General features: G+C 41.5%; 1 protein-coding gene across 4 annotated transcripts in view; it reads right to left on the reverse strand.

Annotated features, from left to right (window-relative positions):
- ESYT2 (extended synaptotagmin 2) overlaps positions 1-13,888 on the reverse strand; it is an 82,752-nt gene extending 68,864 nt beyond the window's left edge. Inside the window, exon 1 of one of the 4 annotated variants that reach the window (XM_035316898.1) lies at positions 13,259-13,888. In XM_035316898.1, coding sequence (XP_035172789.1) covers positions 13,259-13,606 — 348 coding nt within the window. In that variant the 5' untranslated portion in view covers positions 13,607-13,888. The remainder of the gene's footprint in view (positions 1-13,258) is intronic. The other 3 variants (XM_035316899.1, XM_035316900.1, XM_035316901.1) reach the window with 3 other exon arrangements.
- Between the last annotated feature and the right edge of the window lie 423 nt (positions 13,889-14,311).

A 14,311-nucleotide genomic window follows, 5' to 3' on the forward strand; every position in this document is an offset into this window, starting at 1 on the left:
TGTTCTGTTGTTTAAGACCTGAATCCCAGCCCAGCACGATTAATAGATATTTTCTCTGGGCTGTATCCCGCTCTTAATCTTAATGTAATGGCTTTCTTGCACAAGATATCACTTGAATTTAGAATGCAGCGATGACAGTTAAAACAGCATCAAACCCCCTGAGTGAAATACCACAGTTACTTTCAGATATCTGCATAAATAGTAGCTAATTTACAGCTACATCATTTCAGCTTGAAAAAGTTATTTTGAAGAATTTGATATTTTCCAAGTAGCCTCTGACAAAAAATAAAAAGCAAATATTTTATTTCATATAACTGTAAAAGGGATGTTCAATCAAAATGCACCATTCCAGTTGCCAGGTATGATTTGTTGCATCTAATACAGCCCAGACTCTGGTCAATGTATCTGAAAATATGTTAGGACATAGTCAGCCAGCTTACCATTCACCTATATATAATTTTTGTTTCAGCTAAGTTGATTTTTTCTCTTAACTACATTGTTAAGATTTGTTTGCCTATGTAGAAGTCCTCAATCAAGTGACTTGTAAAGTACAGTGGAAAAAAATAACACCATCTTTGAGATATGTATTTCAATGTCTCATTCTCAGTGTTCTTTTTTGTCCTCAGAAGCTCAATAAAGTTACTTTCTGTTAAAATAGTGACGTGAAATCCTATGTCAATAACTGATCTGAGCTACCCCAAATCAAAGATTTTTTTCCCTTTCTCTTACTCAGTGGGACACTGCAGCATAAGTGTCTTACTTAGACATTGCATTCACTATAGTAGGACAGACAGGAATGCAAACAAGCACAGCAGCAGAAAGTGGAGCTGGATTTCATCACTGCGACCGTTGGAAGAGACTGGAACAGCAAAACCCACAAAACGACAGCCTGACAAAAAAGAAAAATCATTGCCTCAAGCAACGCAAGCCTCAAGTGAAGTAAGCAGCCTTCTAACTTCTCCCGGGTTACATCTAATCTCAGAGCTCATGTTCTCCATTGGAATCAAGAATTAGAACTTCATAGAATAAATTCCAAAGTGATTTGTCAAGAGCTTAAAACTCATTAATTTTAGGAACAAGAAATAATCTCTCTCTGGCAAGTGAATACATTTCTATTGCTTTTCAAGGAGTCAAAGTTGAAATGATGTTCTACAGTTTTCTTGTTTGCACTGTGAGGACGCAGATGGGAATCATTATTACAGTCAAGGATAAGTGCTTTAAAGCAACTTCAAGGAACAGCTACCACCATTTCCACCCCTTCAGGAGAGCTTCACTTCAAGCAGAAATGCCTCCACTTCTCACCAGAAGAAAAAAGCTGCCAGATATTCTACATCCCAAATACCAGATTCACTTGAAATGAAGATGAAAGTCTGGATGTCTTCATCGAGAACTAACACACGCTGCCCTCTGGTATCCCATAATAGGTTTCCTATTACCCATTTCCTGGGTAAATGCTTAAATATCTTTAAAAATTGTCCAGCAGGTCCTATATGCACTCACTGCCCACAACAATCCCTCCCTAGTTCAGCATAACATCCAGAACGATGCTATGCAGGCTCTCCCCAGACTTAACATAAAGAGCCCTAGGAAGAAATGGGAATAAAAAAAAAAAAAAACACAGATACCTACTTTCAGGTATCTCCACTTCAGTGACAGCTTCGTCAGAAGCATTGTTGTGGTGTTACTAGTACAGCAGACTTCCCTTCCAGCAGCACCAGAAAACCAGAAAGCTCAGTACATAGGAAGCAGGTAAACTAAAAACAACACGCATGTGCTGGAAGGGAATTCCCGAATCCCTGCTTTAAAATAACATTTTTCTAGTTTTTCATATCTCATACAGTAAAATTAAGTTTGTTAATTAAGGTTTTTATTTTTATATGAGAAAGTGATTTGTAAACAAGCAAACAAACAAAACACTATTTTCCAAAGCAAATCCATGGTTCTATGGATTGCTCTAACGAACCAGAAAGGAAAAATAATTCATTAGGGAGGTTTTCGGTACATCAAAGTAACCAAGTGAACAGCTTGGTAACATTTTGTTATTCACAAATACACTTTGGAGAACTCGTAAAAGGTAGGGCATGTAATGGAAAAAAAATCACAGACAAGTTCAACCTAACACAAAGGAACTTGAAAAACACAACTGTTGGCAGAAGTTTTCAATTACCATACGTCTATGTAAGACCAAAAATAACGCAAACACTTACTATGCACAGCTCTTTAAAATGCTTTATACGTAGCCAAATCTAGCAGAGAGTTAATTATCATAATAAAGACTTAAACGAACAAGACAGAAGTAAGAAAAGTGATGTTATCAAAGGAGCACGGACAACTGAAGCACGTTCACATCACCACAGTGCTCATACCTAACACACCCTACAAAGAGGAGGGGGAAAAAAGACACATTCCAAAGCTCAAATATTTTCCCTAAAAGATAAACCGAAATGAAGACTACCATGAGCAAATAGCGAAACAACTGCATTTTAATCTAATTTATCAGCCATACCTAAACAATCACCTTCTTTATTGCTATCAGATATTCTTGTAGCACATACAACTCAAAAAACAGAACGTTGACCTCCCCCTCCCTACCGCATGGAAAAATTCCCTTATTTCCTGGCTGCTATTTGACATTTAACTGGCAGAGGGTGGGTGGGTGGAAGAGTGTTCTCTTTCCAGTTCCAAGTATTTTAGGAGGAAAGTAATTGGGTGAGGAACACAGTAGTTTAAAATATATATAGTTAGTCAGCACCATAAACCTGATTACTAGGCTAAGACAACTTCCTAGCCACGTATACAAAAGCGGTTAGCATCCTACTTCAACAACCAGATCAATCAATATGCTGGGTGGAGGGAAAGGAAAGAAATTAAAAGGTGTTTCTTCAAATGAAATATGTATTCACTGCAGTAACAGCGGTCTGCTTGGAAACATGCAAACGGGTGAAACGTGCTAACTACCAACAAGCCCCGAGGGCTCGCTCTGTAAGGCTGCACAAACACCTCAGAGCCTGTCTCGTAAAACTTCCCTGCAGAGGAATGCCACACGAGTTCTTGTCAAGATTTTGGATGTAAAGTTGTAAACTTACTCATTGTTGGATTTCAAAGCTTAGCAGCCTGCAGAGTATGCTGTGTGAAGAATGGCATCCAGGGAAAGCACACATTCTGTTTTATAGCAAGGTACGTGGAGCTGAAATAACGTTTCAAGAACCACATATTACAAAGAAGTAATAGAGCATAAATACCAAACTAAGAGCTTCCTCAGCTGCTGAGCTCTACCTGAGTAGAAGTTTTCTTCCTTCCCACAAGCCATTTTTTCCCAGTAAGCTATTTCAAACTGAACACGTACAACTATTAAGAACAGAAGTATGGATGGTAATACTGCAGGGTTAATTCAAACCAGAACACTTCAAGATTTATGGGCACCTTCACACATTGGCATATCCCATGGTTATTTTTCAAATGAAGCAGAGAGACACTGCACTTCCATGCAGATTCACCTGCTTTCCTCCTACCTGCCCTTTAAAGCAGACAGTGATGGGATACTGACAGACAGCAGGTTGGGAATACATTTCAAATTTCACATTAATCTTCCAAACCTGCCCCAAAGAAACTATTCCAGTCACTTGGGATAATTCACATGAGCCAGTATCTATCTGAAGGAATGCAAACAAAGGTTATGAAAGCAACAGGGTGAGAGTCTGTACTGAACTGTCTGTACAGTTCAAGTCTTCATTAAAACAGACATAAAAAGGTGTGCAATTTAAGTCACAAACACAAACCTCTTAGGGGAAAGAGCTGGCTTTTGACCTAATGTAAACTTGACCCAGGCTGCTATATGATAAGGACAGCCAAATGACAATGTAATGCCCGTCCCTCATGTGACGGCTATTTTCAGCCAAGTAAATCTAGTTTCGTATTTCTAGTAACAACTTCCTGAGGCAGAATCCTAGGCTGCTTCGTCTGAAAACCGTTAGCCCTGCTTCGGGTTTCCAAGTGCTGACGAGAGTCTTGTAGTCACATCAGGGTGTATCAGACAAAACTTGGTGCAGTGACTCACGCAGGAACGCTCTTCTCTGAAAGGTTATTTATATAACTGGAGTTCCATTGGAAAAAGGCTGTGTTTTAGCAATTTGCTGCACAGAGCCTTAATACTAGCTATTTAGCTGACAGGCATCTGAATGACTTCAAAAGTCTCACTACCTCCCACAGAATCTCTCTCTAAAGATAGCCATCATCTACTTTTCTTGCTGGTACACTTAATAGTTAAGTAAATACTGGTGTTTTATGCAGAAAAGGCTTCTTACTAGTTGTAAGCCACAGCTGGAGACTGAAAGCTAATTAAATGATAGCTTAAAACAAAAACAATCAGAGAATAACACGTTGGAAAGGACCTCTGGAGCTCATCTGATCCAACCACCCACTAAAAACAGGGCTGGCTTTGAAGTTGGCTCAAAGTACTTATGGTTTATGTGTTTGATAATTAGGTATGTTAACAGGCCTGTTTCAATGTTATCAGAGAAGCTGGATGTGCAGCTTGACATTACAAACTGCTCAGGTTCACATTGTGCTTCCCATCAAAGGTATCTCAGCAGTGTTATTTGCCACTCCCTGCTAAGAGGGTCCTCTCACGAAAGGCTCTGTTTCATTTCACATCAAAACTGGCTTCCCTAGCCTCCTTTCTGTAGGCGCCAACACACGTGTGGCTGCATAGTAAGCTAACTCGAGGAACAGGTCATAGAATCAGGGGATGGTCTGGGTTGGAAGGGACCTTAAAGCCCATCCAGTTCCACCCCCCTGCCATGGGCATGGACATCTCCCACCAGCCCAGGCTGCTCAAAGCCCCATCCAGCCTGACAAAACCTGTGATTAACTGGCCAGGTAAGTGCTAATGCTGGCACAGGAAGGCAGGGGGAAACACACCTGGGTATAGAACAGACATTTTGGCAGGAGTGCACTTTTACTTTGTTTGGAAACTGTAGAATTGTTATTTTTAACTACTGGCCTCCCTGATTTTCTCTGCAGTAAGCTTACTGAAACACAGAGGAAAGCAGGACTTTGCTTACAAATAAAACTTCATGATGCTGGTTCCTTATTCATAAGAATGTATATAAAATGTTAATGGCAAGAAGCTTGGAAATTCTCACTTTCTTCTTTTAAGAAGATCACAGGAAGCACATAAATGGAACAGAACTGTCAGAAGACTGCACTCATTAAACTGCAAAGAAAATAAGAGCTCTGCAAGTCCAACAAAGACTGGTACATGGAGCTTGGTAGAAGGTATGTGGGAATAAAGACTAGAATGGGGCTGAACATGGGGATCAAATGGCGCTGCAGGAAGGCTGAGGAGCATCTCCCCTCCTAAAACAACACCCCAGTGGGACTCAGGAAGAGACAGGACACAGCTCACCTGAAAACAAGAAAGAGATCAATGCAAAGTATCTTGAGATGAGGCAAATGGAATGGATTTAACAAGACATACATGCTGAACACAGGCCCTCAAAAACAGTAAAGGACACAGTGGGCTTTGGGCAACCTGACCTGGTGGGAAGTGTCCCTGCCCATGGCAGGGAGTTGGAACTGGGTGATCTGTAAGGTCCCTTCGAGCCCAAACTATTCTGTGATTCTAAGATTCTGTTTTTGAACCTCACCTTCAAAATGAAACTTCCTTACAAAGCAAGTTTAATCTGGACTAATTGAAGTCAATGGAGAGGAAATCCATTAGTGCTACCGGTTACTTCATTAGCTCATGGGGCAAGTTTGGACAGCCCCACTATCCAGGCATGACAATGATCCATTTTGTGATTTGATGGTCATTTTAGTCACAAAATTTACATTAAAAGCACAGTAAAAGAAATGACATTCATGTAATCAGAACACAGAAAAGTTGGGAAATAACAGAAAGAAAAAATTAAATTGCATCCTTATTTTTCTAAAACAGAACATCACACACATCTTCGGTTATACTGCTTGCCCTTCCCTGCTAGCCACAACAGAACTTCACTCCCATCCAGTGAGAAGTCAAAACTTCCTCAGAAAAGGCATTAAGACTGCATAAGAAAAGCAACTGCTGTCCAGATCCTCTTGTCTTTTGCTGCAAAATGAGGAAAGCATTTAGTGTATGGCAGAGGGGACTGAAAAGGGTCCTGGGTCAGTTCAAGCCATCCCGGAGAACCACATACACTGTCAAACACACCACGGTGGCAACCAGCTTCCATCACTGCAGAGTTGGCCACTTTTAGAAAATTCTTGATTTGATTCTTCCCCATCTTCCCCTCCTTTCTTCACTTTAAAGAATACTTCCCTTATTCAACTGATAGAAATCTTAACCACAAATATCAAAGTGCCATAAAATTCCAAACATCATACAAATGATAAAATGTTAGACCTCTAAGCAGTTCAGTTTCATAACCTACTTATTTCAAACAATTGTTTAAAAACAAGACACACCTCTTTCTTACCAAAATACTCTTTCCCACTGTTCTTACTCACACTTGAGTACCTCATATTTTATGTTCATTAAGTACTCACACACACCATCCAAAGACAAGGATTTAAGTTTGGCTGGTGGGGTGAACATTCCCATCTCCCATAGGAAAGAACAGTATCCTATTTAATTTATATTTTCTGAGAATAAGGAGAACAATGGGAAAGATGAGACTTCATGGGCTGAAAATGTTCAGAACAATTCTCTACCTACATTATTAGTGTCTAATACAAATCTCTTGTTTATGTAATGCTTCCAGAAGGACCATACTCTTTTTTTTGATTCCTTTGTATTTACATGCTGAAACACACCAAATCAGTGACATAGGTCAATTTATAATCATTAACCATTGCTTTCAGAATCTGATACACTGCATAAAGCTCTACCAAACCATCTTTCAGACACTACAGGGGATATTTAAAAATATTTTTGAAAGCATTCTTTCAAAATACATTTTAAAAACAGCTTCCATAAACCCATACCTCATATTCGGGCATATGGTCAGCAAGAAATTGCTGCAAAGCTCCAAAAACTTACACTCGAGGCAATTTCAGCAATTAGAAAAGTTTCTCTATACTATAATTAGCGACGGTTGGATAAATGGGAAATAAACTGCAATATAAATTGAATTATTTAAGACAAAGATTTTTACCTTACTTCAAACAAAATGCTACCTGTTCTTTCATTTTAAAATACAAGAACGGGACACCAAATAATTGTTTTGAATGCTTAAAATTTCTACAGCAGGCTGTCATTACTGTAAACTACTATGAAAATGTTTTGATAATAACCTTGATTCATCTTCCTATTTTCCAGCAGGCTCTCACATGCAAAAAGATAAAAATAAAAGTATAATCTAGAATGCATATCCAGCTACACACTGTGATGTGCCAACAGTCTCAAGAAGCAGTAAATTCTTCTCTAAAGCCAGAAGAAGCTTGTGGAAGAGGCAGAAAAGGATGACTGTTACTCTAGCCTTTCTTCCCCCCCCTCCACAGAGCTTCAGTCTTTACTGACAAGATCTTTATGACTCCTACCTATTCAAATATGGCTCAAGGTGGCCCCACCCCTGTATTCAAAGACTATTCTGGCATGGAAACAACACTGGCAGACCAAAGTGAAAGTAAAATTTAAACAAAATAAAAGGCACAGATCTTCAGTTACTCAGACAAACAGCACATCACAGAAGTCCCAAAAGTCACTGATAACTGTTGGATAACATCAATTTGTTATATTGAAAAGAATATCCATTATACACTGATAGTTAGACTGTTTGTTGTACCTGAAAGCAGTTCAAAAGCATACTAATGTTTTCAGGTCAATATTTTTGTACAGTAATTTGATATCATGTTGATAAACATCACCTCATCGCATGGTTTTCTACCATAAACACTTTGGAAAAGGATCTTTCTGTATGAATCATATAGTGATGCTTACCCCATTACTACATGACAGCAGTATGAGACAGAAGTCAGCTCAGCATAGTTTTACTACAGTATATTTGAAAAATTTATTTGAGAAACAGAAGATATTATCAATGTCAAACATAAAAGTTATTTTTTTTTCACTGGTTCTCCATTCCCAGAACCATCATTCTTACCTATGGTGTATGCTTAGAAAGCCACCCAGGTCACCTTCTGAGGTACAAGAAGTAATACTGAACCAAATTAAACTTCTTCCAAAAAAAAGAATAGAAAACCCACAACCACTAAACCACACAGTACACGTGTGTGTATGTATACACTATCAGGCATCTAGAACAGAAGGCAGTTTTCAAAAACATGCATCAGGCAGAAGGATGCAGACTTCAGCTGTTCAGTACTCACAAGTTATTACTCCATCCTCACTCACGCGGTTTCATACTTTCCAGATGCAGGCTGGCAGCCCACAGGATATGGCCATCTGCAGCACTTACCATCTAAACTGATTAGATGCAGCTTAGCATTAAGGAGACATACATGGAAGTCGTTTTCTATTGAATCTAACATTCTCAACTAACATTTGGAGAAAGGATGAGGAGGATGTGTAACTGTCTCATATCCTCCTTTTTACGTTTTAGTATGCTGCATAAAAACTCACCTATAATTCACACAGCTAACAACGTTAACTGAAGTTATAAGTTGAGAGAAAGCTCTTTTTGTTCTATGGGAATTAAAAAACAAGTCAGCATTGCAGAAGTCCTTTTACTTATCAGGGTTATCAAATACATACTCAACAGCCATCGGTACAGAGTCTTTGGAGCTTCCTGTGCTGAATTATCACTCTAAGATCCAGTTCACAGGCTTGATTTTACAGCACTCAGAAGTTGTCATATCAACTACATATAAGAGCACCATCACCTTGATCTGCTGTACTCTGCAGATGCAACTCAGTACAGGATATGACTGTACTTAGACTTGCTTAACTGTTCTTCCATGAACATACTGGGTCCGCCTTCCTAATATTAGTAAATACTGAAATCTTCATTGCCCTAACCACGTAACTGCAGTATTTTACAAGAAGCTCATAGAAGGGTTTTATAAAGAGAGTATATACATGACTAAATACAAATCATTTCATAGTTACAAATCACAATATCCCTTCTCAAACACGTTCCAAATATTACTTTTACCCAGGACAGTCTGTGATCCTTTAAACACTAGGGGTTTGTTCAACATTCAATCCAACACTCAGCTAACAAGTATGCAATTACCTCAGAAGCCATACTTCACTGAACGACTGCAAAAACACCCATCTCATCCTGGGCTGGTAATTCATGGATTACTGGAGTTGTACATCAGCATCTACCAGAAACAGTACACACAAGTATCTTCTCTACAGGTGTAGCAATGGTATAGCAATTCAAAATTTTGAGCGTGAGAATTTCATACCACTTCCCAAGAAGAGTGGGTATCAAATTTCTTTATGTCAGCTTAGTTGAACAGGTGACTAGTCACACGTTTATCTCAGTTTGGGCAGGCTTTTTCCTTTACCTTAAGGTAGATGAGAAAAACAATACTACCACCATAAAAATCACTCCAAACTACAGCAGAAACTCAAGTCTATAGGACACAAAATACTATCATAAATTTGTAATTAATATATTAATGACACTACTTTTACTACAAAGATGTACACTACTTCAGTTTCTGTATAATATAATACATGGAAAGAGAAAGAAAAAAATGTCCAAACATGTTTTCAGAATCAATTATTTAAAACTGCTAAGATTTGTTCCTATTTTGGTCTCCTGCTGACTGCGGACAGACTGCACAGATACAGGCCCTGGTACCAGGCCAAATTTACAATTAATCCGGGAAAAAAAAAAGTCAGCATGGCCTTTTATCTACACTTTGAAGAAAATAGGAGTGAATTTCACTTATCCAAAATAATGCTTAACAGTAACTGTAAATACATCATGAAAGTAACATAAAACAACCCCAAATCCCCTAAAACAGAAAAACTAGGTAATGTTTTTTGTTGTTCAGAGAAAGAATGAAGTAAATTGGTTACACCGCTTCTATTTTTAAAACAGTAATGGAATTTCATCATCTAAAGCAACATGATGCCTTGCCTTTAAAATTTCAGGCCTCGTTTCCTACCTTCTCTATTCAAAGTAAGGATTCTTAATTGCTGCCTTCCTTATATATGTTTGCATCTTAATTACATTTATTCCAGCATAAAATACGTATAGTGTATGAAACGTTGCTAAGACAGGGGAAACACTGACTTTAAATAAAGACCATTTTGATCTCCAGTCATTTTGCATTGTAAATTCTGCTGCCTAATTCAAATGACTTGGAAAAGTGCCCAACTCTCCTCCCTCCCACCCCATATAACCGGTGACAGCTCCCAAACACGCAGCAGAGCTATAACTACACATTATCAGGCCTATGAGTACAGATCTTATTACGACAGTGAACAAAATATTTCTTGATCCCATCCACTTGTATTAGTAATGCAAAGTGCAAGGAACATAGAAAAAAATTGCTTCCTGCAGACTTCTTGTGTTCTAGAGTGTGATCTTTAAGCATAATATTTTAAATAACAGAGTATTTACATTTCAAATGACTTACATTCATGTTGAATTCATTCCTTTCACAGAACAGAAAATTCTTATCATATAACCATCTGGTTATGGAAAAATTAAATCTTTTTAGGAAACTAATAATTAACATTACTAACTGTAGTGTGATAGCACAATAGTATTCCTTGCAAATCATAACTAAGCATAGTCACAGGACAAATATTAACACATTGCTCCTGCAATAACCACTTACTTATTTTTAAGAAAGTCAGTGAAGTATTATTGCATACTTAAGATAAATGGCTTATGCAGTAATCAGTCCTCATGCAGGTAAGAGAAAAAAATAAAAATAAAAAATAATAAAAATCACACTTTACATACATTGCTGCTCACCTGAAATTCTTTTCCAATAAGAATAGTAAAAAGATACCACAAAGGAAGTAAGTGTTTAGGATGCTAGGTAATATTAATTGAAAAACAGTTTACTACATCACAATTGCAGTCCCTGAAGAACAGAAAAATCCCTATATTTTAACTTACCTGGGTAGGACAGCGCTGCATTTTAACTTTATTTCCATGATCAGAAACCAGAAGAGCACACACTAGTTTGGAGTTCACATTGAACCAGATAAACTGGAAAAAACAGTAATCAATGAATAGTAAGAGATATCAGGCTCCATACACTGCCCAGTGTCTCTTACTCAAAATACGATTGAAATTCGTGATTCTCTAGGAGAACACATAGAAAACAGAAGGAAAGAGAATAGCCATTGCCCAAGACAGGTTACACAGATAGCAAAAAGAGTCATTAGAAGCTTAACGACTATGAGAGCAGACATCAAGGACCACTTCTCATTGGCCCTCAGTCCTCAACAGATTTCTGTTTTCCAGATTGCATTTAATCTGGAATCTACATTTATTTGGATGCATGATATTTCCAGAATATAGCATACAGTTAACAGAAGGAAAAGAAATGAGACCTTTAAGATATAACAACATGATGAGGGAGGAAAAAAAGAAAAGAGCGATTTACAATACAACTGCCAACTGATGTATCAGACGGTCACACCTTCAGGGAAGCACTGCATACTGATCAATTGCTTTCTGACAGCACTATGATATGCAGGTACTTTCAGCCGGCACTCATCTTTCTCTATGAATTTCTACCCACAGCATGCATTGAAGTCAAGAGGCCCCTTTCTAAATTTTTAGGTATTTGGCCAACTCCACGCAAGAATTAATTGCCATTTTATCAAAGGTAACTAATTATAATTTAGAGTTTACACACAGCACACAGCTTGAGTATCCACTGCCTAGTTACTGGCACATAGTTACTTACACAACCCTCCACAACAAACCCAGGTTCAATTAATTTATTTTAAATGCGTCAAATCAGAACATTTCCATTATATGACTGCATGGTAACAAGAAAAAAAAAGCAATCATAGAGCTAACGTAAGAGCTATTGGCCAGTTTATTTAAGACTTAACATCTCAGCTTCAAGCAGTAAAACCACCTATCTCTTTTATACACAGTTCCAATATTTACCATGATCTTGTAAAAAGAACTAGGGTAAAAGACAAGAAAACAGAAGTAAGAAGCCTCCCACTTCACACCTATACCCTATATTCACTCTGGATGTCTGAAACTCGCATAACTTCATTAGAGCTGGGATGGGTCACATCAGGTATAATTTGATGACAAGAAGACCCCAATTTAGATACTGAACATTGCAAGCCTGCCTGGTGCACAGCCGCAGCACAGAGCACCCTGCAGAGACGTGGATGGCTATCACTGAGCAGCAGAGCACAGGCAGCAGCAAAGTCACATGGAAAGATTCAGCAGAAATCCCCAAGACTTCTGATGTGGAGACTAAGATAGCATCAAGCTCCTCACAGCGGATTACCCCAGCAGAACAGGACACCCGAGGCCTTGATGAGCACAGCTGGGTGGCTGGCTGTTAGCTGTGTTTAAAGAAATTTAACGCCACAGGTAAAAATTACAAAGAATCAGTAGTCAGCTCTGAAGCTGAGCTTCAGCTGAAAACGGTAGCTGTAAATATTTATTAGAAAGCCTCAAACTTTCAAAGGAATGCTCACTTTCGAAGAAAACCTTTTAAAGCCAACCACAGCGATGCTCAAGTACAGCCACCTGAGTGCCCTCACCTTAGCCCTCCCCTCACAGCCCTGAAACCAGCCAAGAATCCCACCTCATTTTTCTGTCATTCCCTATTAACTAACACTTTATGTAAAACCGTTAAGACGCTGATTTTGTCAGCCTCTGCTCTCAACTTTCCAAGAAAAAAGAAAACCTTTTTCCCCAGTCACAGGGCATCACAGAGACCTCGCGACGTCCCAAAAGCGGACGTCACTGCCATCAGAGGGGGGAAAAATACAAAATAATAAAGAGGCAACCCAAAGCCTGAGGTAAAGTTTATTTCTGCGAGAGAAACCCGGGCCGCAGCGGCGGTCAGGGCACGGCAGGGCGGCCGCCTCAGGCGCTAACGGGCCGGGAAGCGGCGGCGGGGCCGGGCCACCGCGGCGGAGGGACGGTCCCGGGTCCCGAGGGAGGCTGGCGGAGCGGGGCCGGGCACCCCAAGGCCGGCATCTCCTCGCCTTCTCCCTTCCAGCTACGGGCCTGCAGCGGGCCCGTGCCCCGCGGCCCGGGGTGGAGGAGGCGGCTGCCACCACGGAGGTGCCGGGCCCCAGGCCGGCCGCGGGGCTCGGCTACTCCCTCGCAAGCGCTGAAGGGCGTTGTTGGGCACTCACCCAGGCGGGCAGATCCGCCGAGGAGACGCTGAGCCGCACCGCCTCCTCCTCGTCCTCCAGGAAGGCGAGAGCCCGGCCCAGGCGGGAGGTTTTGCCGCCGCGGTGCCTGCGGATCCAGAAGAGCCCGCACAGGGCGATGAGCACCCAGCTGAAGCTCAGCCCCAGGTAGCCCAGCACGTAGACGGGGAAGATGAGCACGAAGCTCCTGGCGAACTGCGACACCAAACCCGTCACGTCCACGCTCAGCAGCGACGGCGGCGGCGGCTCCGGCACCGAGTCCCCGGTGGCCGCCGCCGCCTTGTCCGCGGACCCCGCTCCGGGGGGCTGCTTCGCCGCGGCCCCGCTCATGCTGCCGCAGCGGCGGTTCCTCCGACTGCTGCCGCTCCTCCCGCTGCTCCTCCTCCTCCTCCTCCTCGCATCCTGCGCCCGGCCCCGCTGGCCGCGCACCGACACCAGCCGCCGCCCGCTTCCGCGTTCGGCCCGGCCCGGCCCCAGCCGCGGGGAGGCGCCGGCCGCCCCCTTCCCTCCTGCCGCTGCCGCCTCCCGCAGTCCAGGGCGGCCCCGAGGTTCCCTCTCCACCGTCCGGGGCCTGCCCGAGGAAGAGCCGGGCCGGGAGGGGTCCCCATCATCGCTTCCCACCCGAGCTCTCCCCGCTCGGTGGCGGAGCTCTGTGAGGAGGCACGCGATGGCGGGCACCTCGGTGCTGCTTCGTGCCCTCCTCACAGACACGCCGCGGCTTCTCCACAGTCTCTGTAGCCATGCAAGTAGTTGAAAGGTTTCCACCTGTTACACCATTCTATGGAAAGCTTCGCATTTTTCTTTGTTTGCTGTTCAGGGATGTTATTAAAAGATAGACTGATACACGGCTTGGAGGAGCCAGGGGTTGGTCACTCCACGCCTGAGTTACAACAGGTGCCGCCTGAAGTTTTGCTCACACATCCTCAGATAAAGCTGCCTCCTTTGCCATCTTGTTAATATATAGGAGTACCTGGGATGGCACCCACAATCCAGACTATTGGGATTACACAAATCCTGCTCTGCAGAACTAATAAA

Source organism: Oxyura jamaicensis, chromosome 2 (genome assembly GCF_011077185.1).
Source record: "Oxyura jamaicensis isolate SHBP4307 breed ruddy duck chromosome 2, BPBGC_Ojam_1.0, whole genome shotgun sequence".
NCBI lineage: Eukaryota > Metazoa > Chordata > Aves > Anseriformes > Anatidae > Oxyura > Oxyura jamaicensis.